Source organism: Macrobrachium nipponense, chromosome 23, assembly GCF_015104395.2.
Source record: "Macrobrachium nipponense isolate FS-2020 chromosome 23, ASM1510439v2, whole genome shotgun sequence".
NCBI classification, from domain to species: domain Eukaryota; kingdom Metazoa; phylum Arthropoda; class Malacostraca; order Decapoda; family Palaemonidae; genus Macrobrachium; species Macrobrachium nipponense.
The window spans coordinates 47,537,193-47,558,777 of record NC_061090.1 but is presented as its reverse complement, the minus strand read 5'-3'; the positions used below and the strand labels follow the sequence as shown (position 1 = coordinate 47,558,777).

General features: G+C 43.4%; 1 protein-coding gene across 2 annotated transcripts in view; it reads left to right on the top strand.

Moving 5' to 3' along the window:
* LOC135200302 (glycine--tRNA ligase-like) overlaps positions 1 to 21,585 on the top strand; it is a 674,105-nt gene that overhangs the window by 56,388 nt on the left and 596,132 nt on the right. For both annotated transcript variants that reach the window (XM_064228841.1, XM_064228850.1), the window contains exon 2: positions 2,818 to 2,904. In XM_064228841.1, the coding sequence (XP_064084911.1) occupies positions 2,818 to 2,904 (87 nt within the window). The remainder of the gene's footprint in view (positions 1 to 2,817; positions 2,905 to 21,585) is intronic.

Genomic DNA, 21,585 nt, shown 5'->3' with positions numbered 1-21,585 from the left:
CTCCTTCTCAATGTGGTTAATTGGGCTAGATAAATTATAATAAGGTAATGTTTATTAACCCTCTTACGCCGACTGGACGTAATTTACGTCAACATTTTTTGTCTCCCGTGTGCCGACTGGACGTATTTTACGTCGACTTACAAAAGTTTTTTTTTAAATTCGCGGAAAAATACTTATAGGCCTACCAGCCTAAAACTTTTGAATCACGCGCCTTGGGGGATGCTGGAAGTTCACGGATCAAGGTGTTGTTTTGTTTACAATCGTTACGCAGGCGCGCAAGCGTGAATTTCTTTCTTGCCGCACTAAAAAGTATCTGTGACACATCTCGGAAATTATTTCGTCACTTTGACATAATTTTTGTACCATTGTAAATTAGCCGTTACATGCAGTATTATATATGAAAATGTGCGCATTTTTATGTAGAATACAACAATAAAATACTCATGATTGTAGCTTTTATCAGTTTTGAGATATTTTCATATAAATAATGATAATTGCCAAAATTTCAACCTTCGGTCAACTTTGACTCTACCAAAATGGTCGAAAAACGCAATTGTAAGCTAAAACGCTTATATTCTAGTAATATTCAATCATTTACCTTAATTTTGCAACTAATTGGAAGTCTCAAGCACAATATTTCGATTTATGGTGAATTTATGAATAAACTTTTTCCTTGCGTCCGCGCGGTAACTCTTCCGAAAAAAATCATACATGCGATTGTGGTGATGTTTGCACCATTTTAAAATTAGCCGTTACATAAAGTTTTATATATGGAAATGTGCGCAATTTCATGCACAATACAACTAAAAACAACCCATGGTTGTAGCTTTTATCAGTTTTGAGATATTTTCATATAAATAACGATAATTGCCAAAATTTCAACCTTCGGTCAACTTTGACTCTACCAAAATGGTCGAAAAATGCAATTGTAAGCTAAAACTCTTATATTCTAGTAATATTCAAGCATTTACCTTCATTTTGCAACAAATTGGAAGTCTCTAGCACAATATTTCGATTTATGGTGAATTTATGAAAAAAATAACATTTTCTTTATGTCCGCGCCGTAACTCTTCCGAAAAAATCATACGTGCGATTGTGGTAATGTTTGCACCATTTTAAATTAGCCGTTACATAAAGTTTTATATATGAAAATGTGCGCAATTTCATGTAGAATACAACAAAAAATAATTGACGGTTGTAGCTTTTCTCATTTTTGAAATATTTGCATATAAATCACGATAAGTAGAAAAACCCACGTTCGGTCAACTTTGACTCTACCGAAATGGTCGAAAAACGTAATTGTAAGCTAAAAATCTTACAGTCTAGTAATATTCAGTCATTTATCTTCATCTTGAAATAAATTCGAAGTCTCTAGCAAAATATTTATATTTATGGTGAATTTAAAAAAACAAAAATTTCCTTCCCTCCGCGTGCGGATTCTCCGCCACAAATCTCTGAAATGCGTACGTCCCATTCTCGGAATATTTGCTCCGTTTCATATTAGGCATTTCATAGAGTTTTATATATGAAAATGTGCGCAATTTCATGTAGAATAAAAACGAAAAATATTTGAAGGTTGTAGCTTTTCTTATTTCCGAAATAATTGCATATACAAAATATATATATAAAAAAATTCGACATTCGGTCAACTTTAACTCGTCAGATATGGTCGAAAACTGCAATTGTAAGCTAATACTCTTACAGTATAGTAATATTCAATCATTTGTCTTCATTTTGAAAGAAATTGCAAGTCTCTAGGACAATATTTAGATTTATGGTGAATTTTTGAAAAAAATATTTGTTTATGTCTGCGTTACAAATTCATGCATTATTTTGTGATAATATTTTCTGTGTTGCTTTTATCGTTTTACAATGTGTTATATACCAAAATGATCGCAATTTAGTGTACAACGAAAAAAAAAGTAACTTGTTACCTTTAACCGTTTTGCGCACAGCGCGATTTGAATACAATTATATATGAAATTTCGTTTTTGCGCTATCATATATCGCATTATTTATATATGATAATGATAATTTTTTTCATTTCTGATGATTGCATACTAAACTTCAGCCAATGACAAAAAAAGGAGCCAAAAATGAACTCTTAATCTTGAAAACTAAGTGCGCTGTGATTTTTTGAAAAAAATATTTTTTCCGCTTCTGCGCTCACTCCGAAACACCTCCGGCACACGGGAGACAATTTCTTTTTTACCGCTCCGGCGTAAGAGGGTTAATATGGAATTTTTATTATAAAATTAATATTAATGATACTAACCTGTATAATTTATCCAGTCCCACCCATCCTACCCCATGATCTGCCTATCACAACTGATTTTCAAGGGAAGGTTTTGTAACCGTCAATGACAGTGTTGCCAACTGGCGGACAGAATAGGAGGTAACAGTTTTGCCAATGTGGTAAATTTTGGTGTGGTTTTTGGGGGATTTAGGGCTAGATCAATTATACAGGCAATTATTATTAATATTAATTTTATAATAAAAATTCCATACTTAGTACTGATGTGCATCATGAAGTTACACTATGAAACTCAAGTTAAAACATGAAAGAGAGAAACATTCATGATACTGCATGTAATTTTTATCAAGTTTGTAACGGGTGTAATTTCAAACTAAACTAGAGGAAGAATTAATTTTTCTTTCAAGTTATTTATTTGTTGGTCTATCTAAAATATTAATGTAACTTGTGTCCTTTCAGTAATTAAAGCATTAAATAAAATAATTCTCAAACTGAGAGTTATTTAGGCAATGTAGCATTGTGGTATCATGGCAATTTATACTGATGTTGTTGTTTAATTCCAGGGTGATTTGATTCGTCAAATGAAAACTGATGGAGCCCCAGAAATGGACGTTAAAAAACTAGTTCAAGAACTGAAAAGTCGCAAAAAGGTATAGTGATTTGTTTTGTGAAGTTACCTAAAACTATAATGCTGAGAGGGCAGTTTGGATGTGTGGTGGTGAATGGGTCATTAATTAGTTGTTCCTACACAATATACAAACCCTGAGGTCCTTTACATTAGGAATTACATTAGGAAGCTGGAAAATGGCCACTAAACCTCTCGAACAAGGTGGTTAGGTAGTATCTACTGTCCAGTAGGCAGGAATACCCACCTGCCCAGAAGTAAATATTCCAGTTTGCTTTCGGCCATCATACAATGCAGACACTTTTGTGAGCACCTGCCTGACTGTCATGAAACTCGCTTTTTCTGGTGGGATCTTTTCTTACTTTTTTATATATTGAATATACTGTTTGATATTTATTAATGTAAACACCCACAATTTATGATAGCCTTGCAGGGTGCCTTCCCCCAGTATGTGTGTCTCGGGGCCCGGTGGCCAAGGGCATAACATTCGCCCCCATCACATCCTCACACCTTCTACTTGTAATGGCACAACAGGACAGTGGGTCATCGCTTAGTTGCAGATCTGCAGCTGCGGGGTCAGTTAACCATGGGTTTTTCCGTGGACTACTTCTCAGTCTATATCACAGGTATAAACTGCAGTATCGCAGATTTGTCTGTGTTGCGTACGAATATGATGTTTATTGGAAAGCTGAGCCTTGGCCGCAGTGCGATAACTACTGACATAAATGAAAAGATTCACTTCATATAAATGTATAATAAAGGTGATGAAACCATTTTTGCCTTATATAGTATTGGCATATCTTCATAATAAATAGCCTATTCAAGGAATAATTCCATATTGAGTGGTGAACGAACAAAATGTAAACATCAAGTTATGCAGTTGCATTCACAGTGATGTTTATTGTTCAGTAAACTTTCAGAAAATTTAATAGTTGTGCAATTACCATATATGCCAGCATATAATACGACCCTGCGCATAATACAATATCCAATTTTTCATGCAAAATTGTAGGTTTAAATGTATCTTTGCCATACAAGACGATCCCCAATTTATTAAATTACATAACTCATCAGGTGATGCAAGTTACTTGGTACATAAATAAAAACAGTTTTGTTCATGCCACTTACCTGACAGATATATATATAGCTGTATTTTCTGAAGTCCGACAGAATTTCAAAACTCGCGGCACACGCAGTGGGCGGCCAGGTGGTAGTACCCATTCCCGCCGCTGGGAGGCGGATATCAGGAACCATTCCCATTTTCTATTCATATTTTTTTCTGTCGCCGGTCGGTAAACAACTGTTTACAGACCTCTGCTCAGGATTTTTTGGATTTGACTCGCTTTTAAGTATCTGATTGGTTTTTTGGTATTGAAACGAAGAACATTCTTTTGTCCCTTCAGGACCAGCTATCGACGCTTATGGCTCAGAGGACTCGCCCAGCAGCAGTCGAGCCTAAGCGGAGGAAGGACCTTAGACTGCCCGTCAAGAGGACAAAGCAGTTCTCCTTCTTCCCTGCTCCTACTCGTCTCGTTCGCCGATCACGTCTCCTTCGGCGATTCGCCGATCTCGTTCGTCCTCTAGGAAGACGTTGCGTCAAGACGCTTTTGAGGACGCTCGGCAGGACGCTCAGCACGACGTTCGACAGGACGCTCGTCAGGACGCTAGGCAGGACGCTAGGCAGGACGCTAGGCAGGACGCTAGGCAGGACGCTAGGCAGGACGCTTGGCAGGACGCTTGACAGGACGCTTGTCAGGACGCTTGTTCAGGACGCTCGGCAGGACGCTTGGCAGGGACGTCGGCAGGACGTGCGTCAGGACTCTCGGCAGGACGCTTGGCAGGGGACGCTCTTCAAGACGCTTTTGGGGACTCCGACCAAGAAGTCGTACCCCAAGACGCTAGTTTTGCGCGCACATGCACGTATTCCGGCTAACATGTCTTCCCTTTCGTGTAAGAAACGTAAGGACGCTTCTCTGGCAAGTGAGGCTGCCTCGGGTGTCGCTAAGGACGCTCGTCCTCGTCAGGACGCTCTACCTGCTTCAAGTGGTAAGCGCCACAAAGAAGACAGCCGAAATAAGGCTTCATCCAGTAAGGATAGGGGTCCTTTGATTAAGACAAGACCCGACATTCGTACGCCCTCTCCGGACAGGCGGTCTCCTCTTCCGTTTAGAGAAGAAGGAGAGCTGAGTAGTTCGGCTGACTCGGTTGAAGAGGAACCTTCTGCTGCCCCTTCAATCTCAGATTATAAAGTTCTCGTGCGGCTGTTGCGTTCGTCCTTCGAGGACAAGTTTCAGCCTGCAGCTCCCAAGTCTCCTCCTTCGCAGTTTTCATCCTCTAAGACTGGTAAAACTCCGGAGTTTGTTGAGATGAAAACTTCGCTCTCCACTAAACGGGCGTTCAAGAAACTCCAAGATTGGATGGTACGAAGGAGAGATCAAGGCAAGACGACTTTCGCATTGCCTCCAGCTAGACTCAGCGGAAAAGGGGGTATTTGGTATAGAACCAAAGAAGAAGTGGGAGTTCGTATCCCTTTTTCAGCTCAAGGAGATTTCTCCAGCTTGGTGGATTCGCAGAGGAGGTCTCTTTTATCCACTGCTAAAGTGACCGGACCTCTACGGAGACGGACCATCATTTGAAGACCTGGACCTCTACGGAGACGGACCATCATTTGAAGGAGCGCCTCGGTGGCGTGGTTGGTTTGGTGTTTGCTTCTCACCTCGGTGGTCGCGGGTTCGATTCTCGGCCATTCCATTGAGAAGTGAGAGATGTGTATTTCTGGTGATAGAAGTTCACTCTCGACGTGGTTCGGAAGTCACGTAAAGTCGTTGGTCCCGTTGCTGAATAACCACTGGTTCCATGCAACGTAAAAATACCATACAAACAAACATCATTTGAAGGGTCTGCTCCGGACTCTTGAAGTTTTCAACTTCCTTGACTGGTGCTTGGGAGTTCTGGATCTGCAAGCGAGAAGCCCAGAATCTCTCAGTCTGGGGGAGCTGTCCAGCGTGTTAGCATGTATGGACAAAGCCGTCAGGGATGGTTCGGAGGAGATCGTCTCTCATTTTGGAACGGCCTTATTGAAGAAGAGAGCTTTGCTGTGCAATTTCACAGCTCGTTCAGTTACTCCAGCTCAGAAAGCGGATTTGCTTTTTTCTCCTCTTTCGAACCATCTCTTCCCCCAGACTTTAGTAAAGGACCTGACTAGCAGTTTGCAAGAGAAGGCAACGCAGGACCTCTTAGCCCAGTCTACAAGACGTTCAGCAGTACCTTCAACTTCTTCAGCTTCGGTTCGACCGCCGAAGAAGGTTAAGCCCTTTCGTGGGGCTCCCCCCCCTCGAGAGCAGCTCCTCGAGGGAGAGGGTTTTCACGAGGAAGAGCTTCCTTTAAATCAAAGCCTTCCAAGTGAGAAGCATGTCCTTCAGACACCAGTCGGAGCCAGACTGAAGTTTTTTGCGGGAGCGTGGAGAGAGAGGGACACGGACTCTTGGTCCCTCAAGATCGTGGAGCAGGGGTACAAGATCCCCTTTTTAGATCTTCCTCCTCTTTCTACGACTCCCAGAGACCTTTCTCCATCCTATCAGGGAGAGAAGAAGCAAGTGTTATTCGATCTTCTTCAACAACAAATGATCGAGAAAAGAGCGGTGGAACAAGTCGCGGACCTGGGGTCTCCAGGTTTTTACAACAGGATTTTCCTAGTACCGAAGCAGTCGTCAGGTTGGCGTCCAGTCTAGATGTAAGCAGGCTCAATCTTTTCGTGGAAAAGACCAAATTCACGATGGAGACGCCTCATTCTGTTCTGGGAGCCTTGAGACCGGGGCGACTGGATGGTTTCCTCCTTAGACTTGCAGGACGCTACTTTACATCCCGATCCACCCTCTTTCCAAGAAAAAGTATCTAAGGTTTGTCTTAGACAAAAAAGTGTGGCAGTTCAGAGCTATGTGGTTTCGGCCTGACCACGGCTCCAATGGTGTTCACCGTAGTCATGAAGAATGTGGCGAGGTGGCTAAACTCTTCGGGGATAAGAGTTTCCCTGTACCTCGACGACTGGTTGATCAGAGCGTCGTCGAGAGAAAAGTGTCTGAAAGGACTTGCAGTTCACTTTAGCCCTAGCAAAGTCCCTGGGACTTCTTGTCAACCTCGAAAAGTCGCATCTGACCCCGACACAGTCCATCGTGTATCTGGGGATTCAGATGGATTCAGTGGCTTTTCGAGCGTTTCCGTCCCAGGAACGTCAGCGGCTAGGTTTAGAAAAGATCTCGGCCTTCTTAGGGAAAGAGACTTGCTCGGCGAGGGAATGGATGAGTCTGCTGGGAACCATTTCCTCGCTAGAAAGGTTGTTTCCTTGGAAGACTGCACCTCAGGCCTCCCCAGTTTTTCCTTGCGGACGAGTGGAAGGCCAGGACGATCTCAATGCCATATTGAGAATATCTCTTCCTATAAAGAACCATCTAAGATGGTGGTTCGCCCTCAGAAGCTACAGGTGGGCGGGTGTTGTCCCTAAGTCTTCTGAGCCCCGACCTGGTGTAGTTCTCCGACGCTTCCATCACGGGCTGGGGAGCAACACTAGGAGGGAAGGAAGTGTCGGGCTCCTGGGGAGGGGAACAGGTAGCCTGGCACATAAATGTCAAAGAGCTTCCAGCAATCTTTCTGTCTCTGCAGTTCTTCGAAAGGAGTTTGAAGAACAAGATTGTTCTGGTAAACTCAGACAAAACCACAGCACTCGCTTATTTGAAAAATCAGGGAGGAACACACTCCAGAACTTTTTGTTTTTTTCCTGGCGAGGGAGATTCTGCTGTGGGCGAAGAGAAGAAAGGTGACAATCCTGACGAGGTTCATTGCAGGAGTGCAAAACGTCAGGGCCGATCTTCTCAGTCGTCGGGAACAAATCCTACCGACGGAATGGACCTTGAACAAAGAAGTGTGTCGAGACCTTTGGAGGTTTTTGTGGGACGTCCTCTGGTCGACTTATTCGCGACGTCAAGGACCAAGAGACTTCTTCTTTATTGCTCCCGGTCCTGGATCCAGAAGCGATCGCTGTAGACGCGTTGCTTTGGAATTGGACGGGTCTAGATCTGTACGCCTTCCCACCATTCAAGATTTTGGGGGAAGTCATGAGGAAGTTTGCGGCCTCAGAAGGGACGAGGTTGACCCTGATTGCTCGATGTGGCCAGCGAGAGAATGGTTCACAGAGGTCATGTCTTTCCTTGTAGACTTTCCAAGGACATTGCCCTGGAGGAAAGATCTACTCAAACAGCCTCACTTCGAAAGGTTTCACCAAAACTTCTCCGCTCTGGGTCTGACTGCGTTCAGACTATCGAAAAGTTGGCCAGAGCGAGAGGTTTTTCGAAAGCAGCTGCGAGAGCAATCGCAAATGCAAGACGTGCTTCCACAAGAGCTGTTTACCAATCGAAGTGGGCTTCCTTCAGGGCATGGTGTAAAAAGGAGGGAGTTTCCTCTTCCTCGACCTCTGTGAACCAGATAGCTGATTTTCTGCTCTTTCTCAGGAATGTGCAGAAATTAGCGGTCCTACCATCAAGGGATATAAAAGCATGTTGTCAGCGGTTTTTAGGCATAGAGGCCTTGACCTTTCTGACAACAAGGACATTCATGATCTTTTAAAATCTTTCGAGACTTCGCATGAGACCTCCTTCATGGAACCTTGACGTGGTTCTTAAGTTCCTTATGTCAAGCCCTTTCGAACCGCTTCAGGCAGCGTCTCTTCGAAACTTGACAAGGAAGGCTCTTTTCCTAACTTCTCTTGCGACGGCTAAGAGAGTTAGTGAGATTCAAGCTTTTAGTAATTTAGTGGGATTCAAAGGAGACAATGCTGTCTGCTCTTTGAACCCAACTTTCTTGGCGAAGAATGAAAATCCTTCGAATCCTTGGCCGAAAACTTTCGAGATCAAGGGTATGTCAAGTCTGGTGGGCCAAGAACCAGAGAGAGCCCTGTGCCCGGTCAGGGCTCTCAAGTTCTATGTACATAGAACAAAAGAGGTAAGAGGTCCCTCAGGTAATCTCTGGGCTGCTGTGGAAGAGACCAGAGTTACCTTTATCTAAGAATGCTGTTGCTTTCTTTCTGAGGGACGTCATTAAGGAGGCTCATTCATCTTTCCAGAAGACTGATTTGAGCCTCTTACGAGTGAAAGCTCACGAAGTTCGAGCTGTCGCTACCTCTCTTGGCCTTCCAAAGAATATGTCAATCAAGGACATTCTTGATTGCACCTTTTGGAGGAGTAACTCCGTCTTCGCCTCACATTACCTAAGGGATGTGAGAACGATTTATGACGACTGTAATTCACTGGGGCCATACGTTTCTGCGGACACAGTCTTGGGGTCCGGAAGTAGCTTTTCCCTTTCCCTATTCCCCTTAGTTAGGCTTAGGTTAGTTTTATTGTTGTGTTTTTAGGTTGCGGTGAGTCTTATGTGAAGATCTCCCATCCTTTAGTAGTTGTAAGGGTTTTTTGAATAGTTGGTCAGGTGGTGGTCAGTTGCTTCGTTGCCCTCATATGTATGGCTCGATGGTCTTGTCACGTTGAGGTCTCGTACCCGTTGACAGATCATCCAGAGCGCACCAGCACTACAGGTCTCCACCTGGCTGGCAACTCTGATTTAAGCAAAAGCAGCCTTAAGTGACAGTAATCACAGAGTACTTTGCTAAACAGGTGAGGAACCAAGATGTATACATCTACTTAATTTAAGTTTCCTAAAAAATCCTATTCTGTCTCTTCCCACCATCCGAAGGTGGGATTCAGCTATATATATATCTGCAGGTAAGTGGCATGAACAAAATGTTATTGTTATTATACAATTAAGTTTGTTCACTTACTTACTGGCAGATATATATAATTTAAATTGCCCGCCCTCCTCCCCTCTGGAGACAGTGGCATTAATAAAATATGAATAGAAAATGGGAATGGTTCCTGATATCCGCCTCCCAGCGGCGGGAATGGGTACTACCACCTGGCCGCCCACTGCGTGTGCCGCGAGTTTTGAAATTCTGTCGGACTTCAGAAAATACAGCTATATATATATCTGCCAGGTAAGTATGAACAAACTTAATTGTATAATAACAATAACATAATTATTGGAATTATTAAAAAGGATTGCTGCATCAGCTTTGTATAGTCTTCCCTATTTTCCTTATCAAGCAACGTGTTAAAGGGGATTGTCAAATCCAGTCGAGTCATTTTGAATTATATTTATTACTGCTACTTTACATGTTGTTATCTCTCTCTCTCTCTCTCTCTCTCTCTCTCTCTCTCTCTCTCTCTCTCTCTCTCTCTCTCTCTCTCTCTCTCTTGACACGACGTTTCGCCCAGATCTGCCAGGGAATTATCACAGCGATGTTTGCTGGAGGACTGAATCCTGGTGGCAAGTCCTTCTCTTTATATCATGGTCATGCAAGTGCTCACCTGGTCACTGACCAGCCCGAACTATACCCCACATATTTACCCACTAAGTGGGTAATTTTAACTGTCAGTGTTACAAACGCTGCAGGTAAAATCTAGTCAAATGAGTTACCTGTGTTACCGTTGGCAACGCTGCCGCAAATACCGGCCACCAGAGGCCTGTCTCCTCAATTGTTTCTTGTTCGCCATGCTGTGTGGATTAGTCCCACATCAGGCGAAGTTTTGGTCATTTAGCCCAACCCCACTCAGAGTTTTCGTATTTTGGATACAGATTACGACCTTGGACTGTTATTAACGTTTTTCTCCCGTTTGACTTTGGATAGCTACTTTGTACTCACTATGGATAAGTTAGAAAATAAACGTCGTCGCCGTCTGCAAACGCCTCTGCTTCTGCTTCATCTACAGTTTGACGATCGAGCCTTCTACTGCTGGACATGTTGGTGCTCATTGGCTCTGCACCCCCTGCAACCGTAGTATGTTTAGCATATTTCTAGCCTGACGAACAATTTAACCAAAATAGAGATAGTGATAGTAGTAGTATAGATGATTCTAATCGTTCTTTTTCAGCCCCCCCTGCCTGTTCCAGAACCAGTCCTAACGGGTGCTGGGGGGTAATGGAGAACCACAAGCCTCCTAGTGGGCAGGTTCTCTCTCTCTCTCTCTCTCTCTCGCGCGCGCGCGCGGGCGGAGCAGGCAGTGTTGGCAGCAGATTTCCCCTTCCCCCGATGTGTAAGTTCTCAGGATGATGAAAATTTAGGTCAGATACAGACAAGTAGGGATAATAGGCTACATAGTGTTCAGGAAGAGAAGTGCAGGCTTCTTCGGATCGGTTTTCTATTATAAGTAGTAGTTTTGTACATGAACTTTCCTGTCAGACATATACTTAGCTTACGTCTCTGACGTCACGACAGAATTCAACTCGCGGCTAACGCGACAGGTAGGTCAGGTGATCTACCTTACCCGCCGCTGGGAGGCGGGTGTAAGAACCATCATACCTTTCTTGCCAGATTTTTTCTGTCGTCGGTGTCGACCACACCTGTTGTCGGTACCTCTTGACAGTTGGATTCTTTTCTCGTTTTCGCCCTGGATTGTTTCTACGACTTTTTGGTGAAGTACCCGATCTTTTGGCCTGGCTTTCGCGATTTGTGGACAGTTATTGGACTTTTCTTTGGATTTTTCTTGGATTCATGATGTCTGATGTTGATACTAAGAAAACTGCTATGTTTAGAGTTTGTTGTATGACTGATTGTAAGGTGAGGCTACCGAAAGCTTCGGTAGTACCCTCACACGGTATGTTTGAAGTGTAGAGGAATGAATGCACTTTAATAACCCTTGTAATGAATGTGAAAAGCTGAATGAGGATGAATGGAAGTCTTTGTCTTCCTACTTGAGGAAGCTTGAAAAGGATAAAGTTAGGAAAGCTTCTTCCAGGAGCAGTAGTAGATCTCGTATTAGCGAGTTGGATGTAGATAATCCTATTTTAGAAGTAGCTCCTTTGTCAGTTTCAGCTCCTGCTCCCTGCACCGAAGCCGAAGATACGCCTTCGGAAGTGGCCTCAATGAAAGCCACCATTCGCAGTATGGAGAGGAAAATCAAGCAACTAGAAGGTAAGAGTGATTCCAATAGTGATTTGTGCAGTGAACCCAGTGCAGTGGAGGGTGCGTCTGATCGGCGCCCTAATGCTTCCAGGCCTAGACCTCTTCCAGACTCCCAGTCCCAGTGGAGGAGGAAAGTCGAAAGCCGCAGGAAGGTTAGGGAGCATCCCCAACGGTCAGGCGTCTCCCCTCGGTAGTTCCTGTTGATCGTTCCCAGGCTACCTTGGATCACTCCAAGAGAGAAATTTTGCGCCAGTGCTTCTCGTCGTCGCCTTCGCCTTCTCCTAAAAGAGGATGGAGCTCTTCGGAAGCCTCGCGCCCTTCGAAGAGAGCCTGGAATGCTCCCTGCGCCCGCCCTTCCAGCCCTGAAGTTTTTTCGGAAGAGCCTGAGGTGGAAGCGAAGAAGCGTAAGAGATCTCAGGAGTATCGTTCACCGAGCGGAGATCGAGCCTCTTCTCCTGTTCACGAGTTTGTGAGTTCTCCTGCAAGGGGGTGTTGGCTAACCTTCAGGCGCAGATTTCGGCTCTGGCTGGCTCTCTTTACGGGTCTTCTCGGCGCAGGAAGGACGTCTCGCTTCCTGTAAAGAAGTCCAAGCTCCCCTCTCCTGACTCTCGCTTAGAGGCGCGCTCAACTGTTCGTTCGGATTCTCGCAGGAGGCTCTCTGCTTCGGACAAGATCAAATTCTGCGTATAAGCGACATTCGCCTGACAGACAAGTTTCTCCTTCAGACAAGGAGCAAACTGCGCGTAGGAGATCCTCACCCTACAGACGCTCTTCTCGAGACAGGATCGCTCCCCTTGACGGGCGCCAAGAGCCTAGTAGGCACTACTCACCTCGTAGCAGCTCCTCGTCTCGCCTCCACTCTCCGGCTGACAAGCTCCCTAAATCCGGACAGGCGCTTTTCGCTGGACAGGCGTCAAGAGCTTGTTAGGCGCGTTTCGCCTGGCAGGCGCTCTTCTCCTGGACTTTTACTCGCCTCGAGTCAGGCGCCGAGAGCCTAGCAGGCGCTTCTCCCCTGGTAGGCGCTCACCTAGTAGGCCGCTCGTCACCAGAGATTCTCTCGCCTCGGTTCAGGCGCCAAGAGCCTGGTAGGCGCTTTTCGTATGACAGGCGCAGTTCGCCTGGTAGCCGCTCTCCTTTGGATAGGCGCCAAGAGCCTGATAGAATTTCTTCTTCAAACAGGCGCTCTGCACCTGACTGCCGCCTCCGACTCCTATTAGGCTTCAAGGATCTGGGAAACGCACTCCTCCAGACAAGAAGGATGTTGCAAGTAGACACTTGCCTGAAGCATTGTCTCCAAGACGTTTACGTCTATCTGCCTCTAGAGACTCCTTTAAGAATAGTCGCGCCTCGTAAGGATCAGGAAGGCTCTTCGGCTCAGGAGGAACAGGACCTCTCAGAAGAAGAAGGAACAAAAGACGCCTCAGTTTCCTCCTATAAGAAACTTACAGAGTTACCCCTCCCTGCAAGAGTTTGGAGATATCCTTTCTCCTGTGGCTCCCCCTTCTCCTCTTTCGTTATTCTCCACTTCGAAGACGTCGAAGGTTTCGTCTTGTGTTAGGATGAAACCTACTGTTTCATGAAGAAGGCGCTGAGAGGTTTTGGAGAATGGCTCCTTTCGAAGGAAGAGAAAGGGAAGACGGTTTTTTCTTTCCCTCCGTCTAAACTGACCGGCAGATTGGGATTCTGGTACGAATCGGGAGAACCTTTAGGCCTCGCTCTCCCTTCGTCTGCGGACTCGGACTTCTCTTCATTAGTGGATGCTGCTCGTCGTTCCGCCCTCTTGTCCGCCAAGACTACGTGGGGAATGAACGAACTTGACCACTTACTGAAGGGAATGTTCCGAGTCCTGGAAGTTTTCAACTTCCTTGATTGGTCTTTAGGTGTGCTGGCTAATAAGACCAAGACTCCAGATGCTCTGTCTCCTGAAGATCTTAACTGTGTACTCACTTGCATGGATAAAGCAGTGAGAGACGGATCGAGTGAAGTCTCCTCACTGTTTGGAGCGGAGTGCTTAAGAAACGGTCGGTCTACTGTTCGTTTCTCACGAAGGCAGTGTCTCATGCACAAAGGGCATCGCTCTTGTATGCTCAACTCTCTCCTCTTCTGTTCCCCAAGAAAAATTATCCAAGATGTCTCGAGTGCCCTTTCAGCTAAGGCTACTCAGGATATGTTAGCCCAGGCGGCCAGGAAACCTCGCTCTGTCTTCCAACCCAAGACCAAGAAAGAGACTCCTCTGAGACAGGAGCCCTTTCGAGGAGGACCCGCTGTCAGAGGTTTCTGCAACCAGAGGGACTAGACCTTTTAAGAGAGGTAAAACCTTCTCGAAGTCGAGTCAGAGGGGAAAGAACAAATAGTCGGTCAACGGGACTCCAGACATCAGTGGAGACACTACTGAAATTTGCCGACGTCTGGGCAAAGGGCGGACAATTGGTCCCAATCGATTGTCAGAAAAGGATACCTCATTCCCTTCTCGTCAAGACCACCATTGACGACAACTCCGAGGGAGTTGGTAGCCAAGTACAAGGACCCCATCATGAATCAAGCCCTTTCTCTAGCAGTAGATCTCATGCTAGAGAAGGAGGCTATAGAACTAGTGAAAGATCCCCGCTCTGCGGGCTTTTACAACAGACTGTTCCTAGTTCCGAAGAACTCAGGAGGATGGAGACCGGTGTTGGATGTAAGCGCCCTGAACGTCTTTGTGGAAAAGAGGGAAGTTCGCCATGGAGACAACTTCCTCAGTGTTAGCGGCCCTTCGTTCCAGGGACTGGATTGGTGTCTCTAGACCTTCAGGACGCTTATTTCATGATGCCGATCCATCCTTCTTCACGGAAGTATCTACGATTCATGATGGGAGGAAACATCTTCCAATTCAAGGCCTTGTGCTTCGGCCTATCAACTGCACCCCAAGTTTTCACGGGGTTTTTTTCGGTTAATGAAGAACGTGGCGCAGTGGCTAAACATTTGGAGGGAGTGAGGGTGTCGCTTTATCTCGACGACTGGCTAATCAGAGCAGAGTCTCAAGAAAGATGTCTGGAGGACCTTCAAAAGACCCTTACATTGGCAAGTTCGCTGGGACTTCTGGTGAACTTCCAGAAGTCTCAATTAATCCCCAGTCAAGAGAGGATCTATCTGGGGATTCGGATAGCTTCTCTGGCTTTTCGGGCTTTTCCGTCGCCAGAGAGGATAGCTCGTTGCTACGAGAAAATAACGACCTTCCTAGAGAAAGATGCATGCACAGCGAGGGAGTGGATGAGTCTGCTGGGGACACTCTCCTCGCTGGAGCAATTCGTTTCTCTAGGAAGGTTGCATCTCAGGCCTCTACAGTTCTCCTATACCAGAACTGGAGGCGTCTCTCCCTAGATCTGGAGTTCTCCTTCAAGATCTCAAGAGGAATCAAGAGAGACCTTCGGTGGTGGAACGACCCACTTCGATTTGTGGAAGGAATGTCTCTCTACATGCCGAACCCCAGCCATGTGTTGTTTTCCGACGCTTCGGAGGCAGGTTGGGGAGCGACACTCGGGACAAGAGAAGTGTCAGGCACCTGGAAGGGGGATCAGTGTCCTGGCACATCAACAAGAAAGAGTTGATGGCAGTCTGGATGGCTTTGAAAGCCATTCGAACCCCACGTCCGGAATGCAGTAGTGCAGGTCAATTCGGACAACACAACAGCCTTGGCGTACATCAGAAACAGGGGGGACGCACTCCTTCTCCCTGTACGAAACAGCAAGGGATCTTCTGCTGTGGTCTCAAACGAGGAAAATCAGTCTTCACCAGATTCGTACCAGGGAGAAAGGAACGTCAGGGCCGATCTCCTGAGCAGGAAGAATCAACTCCTGCCTTCCAAGTGGACCCTCCACTCAGAAGTATGCCAAGACCTGTGGAGAAGATGGGGCAGACCTCACATCGATCTCTTTGCAACAGCAAAGAACGCAAGAATCGAAACTTTATTGCTCCCCGATCTCAGACCCAGGAGCAATTTCAGTGGATGCGTTTTCTCCTAGATTGGACAGGGTTAGACGTCTACGCCTTTACCCCCTTCAAAGTACTAGGACAAACCCTCAAGAAATTTGCTATCTCTGAGAGGACAAGAATGACGCTAGTAGCTCCGTTCTGGCCCGCCCAAGATTGGTTCACAGAGGTACTGGAATGGTTGGTGGACTTTCCAAGAGCACTGCCACAAAGACAAGATTTGCTCAAACAACCCCACTTCGACAGGTATCACAGAAACCTCCCCGCTCTCAATCTGACTGGCTTTCGACTGTCAAAAGTCTTGTCAGAGCGAAGGGGTTTTCGACAAAAGCTGCTAAGGCTATCGCCTCAGCTAGAAGACCTTCGACCCTTAAAGTCTACCAGTCGAAGTGGGACGTCTTTCGCCGTTGGTGCAGGAACAAGAAGTTTTCCTCTTCCAGTACCTCTGTGACTCAGATAGCAGATTTCCTAGTTTTCCTCAGAGAAAAATGCGGTTTGGCAGTATACTATATCAAAGGATACCGTAGCATGCTGGCTGCGGTGTTCAGACATAGGAATTTAGATCTTTCGAATGACAAAGATCTTCATGATCTATTAAGATCTTTTGAATCTTCCAAGAAAACTTCGAACGAAGTTCCAAGTTGGAATCTGGATGTGGTTCTTCGCTTCCTGAGGTCCGCTAGGTTTGAACCACCACATTTAGCCTCCTTCAAAGATCTCACGAGGAAAGCTCTCTTTCTCATGGCTTTAGCATCTGCTAAAAGGGTTAGTGAGATTCATGCCCTAGAAGGAAGGGTAGGTTTCAAAGGAGATTCCGTAGTTTGTTCCTTCCTTCCTTCGTTTTTAGCAAAAAATGAGAACCCCTCAAATCCTTGGCCAAGGAGCTTTGAGGTTCGTGGTTTGTCTGCCCTTAGTAGGGGAAGAACCTGAAAGAACTCTTTGCCCTGTTAGGAGTTTAAAATACTACCTTCAGAAGAAGAAAACCCTTAAGGGCATTGAGGACAGACTATGGTGCTCTGTAAAGGACCCCAGCAGACCATTGTCGAAAAATGCGCTGTCTTTCTTCATTAGAAGTGTTGTGAAAGAAGCACATAGATCTTGTGATGAAGAACATTTCAAGCTCTTAAAAGTCAAGGCTCATGAAGTGAGAGCAATAGCAACTTCCTTGGCCTTTAAGAAGAATATGTCTCTTCAGAATCTGATGAAAACTACATTCTGGAGATGTAATTCAGTATTCGCCAACCACTACCTAAAAGACGTCAGTATTACGTATGACGAGTGCTTCGCGTTAGGCCCGTACGTATCGGCGGATTCGGTGCTGGGGCAGGGAGCTGGAACATATCCTTAGTAGTTTTTTCCCCTTGTTTTTTTTGGTAATTGAGTTCATATGGTTGTATGAAAAATGATGCAGGTAGGCATCTTTTTTCGTTTCGTAATGCTAATAACATTAGTTTGGTTAGGTGATCGGATTTGGTTTGAAGCTCCCTGCGTTGGTAGTGGACAGGTTCTGTCATAGAAGAGGGCGAACCCCCATTGACATGATCCGACTTGGATTCTACTAAGTAAGCGGATATCAAGTCCCATTAGTAGACCCAAAGAGTCTTTTCAGCTGTAGGTCACGCCCTCGCTGTAGCTCTTATGGCTATGCAGACTAATAGACAGTATCTATGAAGTCTTCAGCCTAAACAGGTAAGAACCAAGGTTATGTTTATCCTACAACAGGTGTTGTTTACCTTTTCTTTGTTATTTTCTGTCTTGTACCCTCCACCAAGGGTGTCAATCAGCTAAGTATATGTCTGACAGGAAAGTTCATGTACAAAAATGATAGTTATTTTACAATAAAGTTTTGTACATACTTACCTGGCAGACATATACGATTGATGGCCCACCCAGCCTCCCCTCAGGAGACAGGTATAAGAGAGAAAAAATCTGGCAAGAAAGGTATGATGGTTATTACACCCGCCTCCCAGCGGCGGGTAAGGTAGATAACCGACCTACCCTGTCGCGTTAGCCGCGAGTTTGAATTCTGTCGTGACGTCAGAGACGTAAGCTAAGTATATGTCTGCCAGGTAAGTATGTACAAAACTTTATTGTAAAATAACAATATCATTTTATAGAGGGACAGTGTCCTTAGAGCCTCTATGGGTTTTTCCTGCTTCGAGTTCCTTGCATCAGAAGCTTTCTAGTCCATGGTTGGTTGTTCAGATCTGGTTTCGGGTCTGTCGGGTTCTGAAGGGTTGAATACTGCTCCTTCATCTTAAAGGTTCCTTTCCTCTACATATACGATATGGTAATTGTTAATATCAACTAATTCTCTGTTCAATGCATATTGACTTACGATAATTCAGTATGTAGAGAAATCGAATAAAAATTAACTACGGCTAGCCTAGTGTTCACGATGATATATCGTATGCATATACAGTAGCCTAGCCTAAAGTATTCGCTGAACTACATATCGGTAGAGTAATTTTTTATGGTGGCTAACGCTGTAGGCTCAAGGCATTCTGACTTCAGATAATTCAGTACAGGTGTAAATTGAACACGAACGAGAAATCCGACCTTAGGATAATTCAATATGAATGTAATAGAACAGGAATGAAGATCAGATTCTGTCCGACGAAAGCATTATAAATGTATTATATGTATCATCATATTAGCGTAGTATAAGTACTAAATCGGCAGTCATTCTCGCTCTGGAATCAGCTGATGGCGAATACGAGTTTGCGTCGCCATATCCAACTCATTCGTGTCCTGATTGGCTTGCATGACTAACTTATGCCATGTTTGTCATCTTTAAGGAGACGTGTTTTCAACTATGGTGACATTTAACCCTTCAATGCCGATTGTACGTTTTAAACATCGATATAAATCGTCTGTTGGGTGCCGATTGGACGTATGGTACGTCGATATAAAAAGTTTTTTTAAAAATTAGCGGAAAAATACTTATAGGCCTACCAGCCTAAAACTTTTGAATCGCGCCTTGGGGGATGCAGGGAGCTCACGGATCAAGGCGTTGTTTTGTTTAATATCGTTACCCAGGTGTGCAAGCGCGAATTTCTTTCTTCTCGCACTAAAAAACATCAGCGACACAGCTCAAATTATTTTGTCACTGACATAATTTTTGCACCATTTTATATTAGCCGTTTCATGGAGTATTATATATGAAAATGTGCGCAATTTCATGTAGAATACAACTAAAAACAACTCATGGTTGTAGCATTTATCAGTTTTGAAATATTTTTATATAAATAACGATAAGTGCCAAAATTTCAACCTTCGGTCAACTTTGACTACCGAAATGGTCGAAAAACAATTGTAAGCTAAAACTTATATTCTAGTAATATTCAATCATTTACCTTCATTTTGCAACAAATTGTAAGTCTCTAGCACTATATTTCGATTTATGGTGAATTTATGAAAAAAACTTTTTCCTTACATCCGCGCAGTAACTCTTCCGAAAAAATCAGAAATTTTTTGTCCGATTGTCATAATGTTTGCACCATTTTAAATTAGCTGTTACATAAAGTTTTATATATGGAAATGTGTGCAATTTAATGTAGAGTACAACAAAAAACAATCCATGGTTGTAGTTTTTTTCAGTTTTGAAATATTTTCATATAAAAAATGATAAGTGCCAAAATATCAACCTTTTTGGTCAACTTTGACTCGACTGAAATGGTAAAAAAATGCAATTGTAAGGTAAAACTCTTACATTCTAGTAATATTCAATCATTTACCTTTGTTTTGCAACAAATTGGAAGTCTCTAGCACAATATTTCGATTTATGGTGAATTTATAAAAAAAAAAACTATTTTCCTTACGTCCGCGCGGTAACTCTTCCGAAAAAAAATCTGAAATTTTTTTGTCCGATTGTAGTAATGTTTGCACCATTTTAAATTAGCCATTACATAAAATTTTATATATGAAAATGTGCGCAATTTCATGTAAAATACAACTAAAAACAACCCATGGTTGTAGCTTTTATCAGTTTTGAAATATTTTCATATAAATAACGATAAGTGCCAAAATTTCAACATTTGGTCAACTATGACTCGACCGAAATGGTAAAAAAACGCAATTGTAAGCTAAAACTATTACATTCTAGTAATATTCAATCATTTACCTTTATTTTGCAACAAATTGGAAGTCTCTAGCACTATATTTCGATTTATGGTGAATTTATTTAATAAACTTTTTCCTTACGTCCGCGTGGTAACACTTCCAAAAAAATCATAAATTGTTTCGCCCGATTGTCGTAATGTTTGCACCATTTTAAATTAGCCGTTACATAAAGTTTATATATAAAAATGTGTGCAATTCTATGTAGAACGCAACAAAAAACAACCCATGGTTGTAGCTTTTATCAGTTTTGAAATATTTAAATATAAATAACAATAAATAGAAAAAATTCGTCCTTCGGTCAACTTTAATTAGACCGAAATGGTCGAAAACTGCAATTGTAAGCTACAACACTTACAGTCTAGTAATATTTGATCAATTACCTTCATTTTGCAACAAACGGGAAGTCTCTAGCACAATATTTCGATTTATGGTGAATTTTTGAAAACTGCTTTTTTTACGTCCGCGCATTACGAGTTCATGCATCATTTTGTGATAATATTTTGTGTGTTGCTTTGATCGTTTTACAATGTGTTATATACCAAAATGATCACAATTTAGTGTACAATACAACAAAAAAAATTAACTCATTAGCTTTAACCGTTTTGCTCACAGCGCGATTTGTATACAATTATATATGAACAAAATTTTTTTGCGCTGTCATATATCCCAATATTTATATATGATAATATTTTTTTCATTTCTGATGGTTCCATACTAAACTTCAGGCAATGACAAAAAAAGGAGCCAAAAATGAACTCTTAATCTTTAAAACTAAGCATGCTGTGATTTTTTTTAAAAAAAATTTTCCACTTCGGCGCTCACTCGCGAACGCCGCCGGCATACGGGAGACGATTTTTAAAATACCGCTTTGGTGTTTAAGGGTTAACATAGTCAATAATGGTATCTTGTGCCATATAATCAGATATAAGGAATAAGTTTGTATGACGTCTTCATCCGTTGTAAGGAGTCGTGGCTTAGACAGACAATGATGCCGGCTAGTCTATTTCCTTGGCTCCAGATTCAACCATATCACTTGGTCTCGGCTAATGTTTTTGTTCCTAGTTAGCATAAATGAATATCTGGATACTTAACTTATATGGAACAAAATCATATTGTTCGGCTTACGTTGTAATTTAAGGCCAAAATTTGACTAATACGTCTCATTGGAAGCTAGGTTTTTTCCCTCTGGTTAGATTGCATAAAATTTAGCGAGAAGTATTCAGGTAATAAGATTCTGGCTGTTCATGGCTGTTGGATGTTTTAGTAATTTAAGGGATGCTGCTGTTCACTCCTGGTGAAAAATCATTTGCTTAGGCAAATTATGTTGCTGAGTTGGAAGCTGCAACATATTTGGGATAGTCTAAAAACAGGGAGACTGTATTAGTGTGGCAGCGATAAAAGGTATCCTGGCAACAAACTATGGAAAACGTCCATGGATAAGTGGATGAGGCGACTGTGGGATTACACAACCACCCCCTTTTTCCTTTTCAACTGGTCACATTAGTAAGAGTATTGAATTAAAAGCACAGATAGAAATATTGAAACCAAAACACAAACAGAGATGACTCAAGAAAAGTTAGAATAAAAGCACACATGTGAAATGCAATG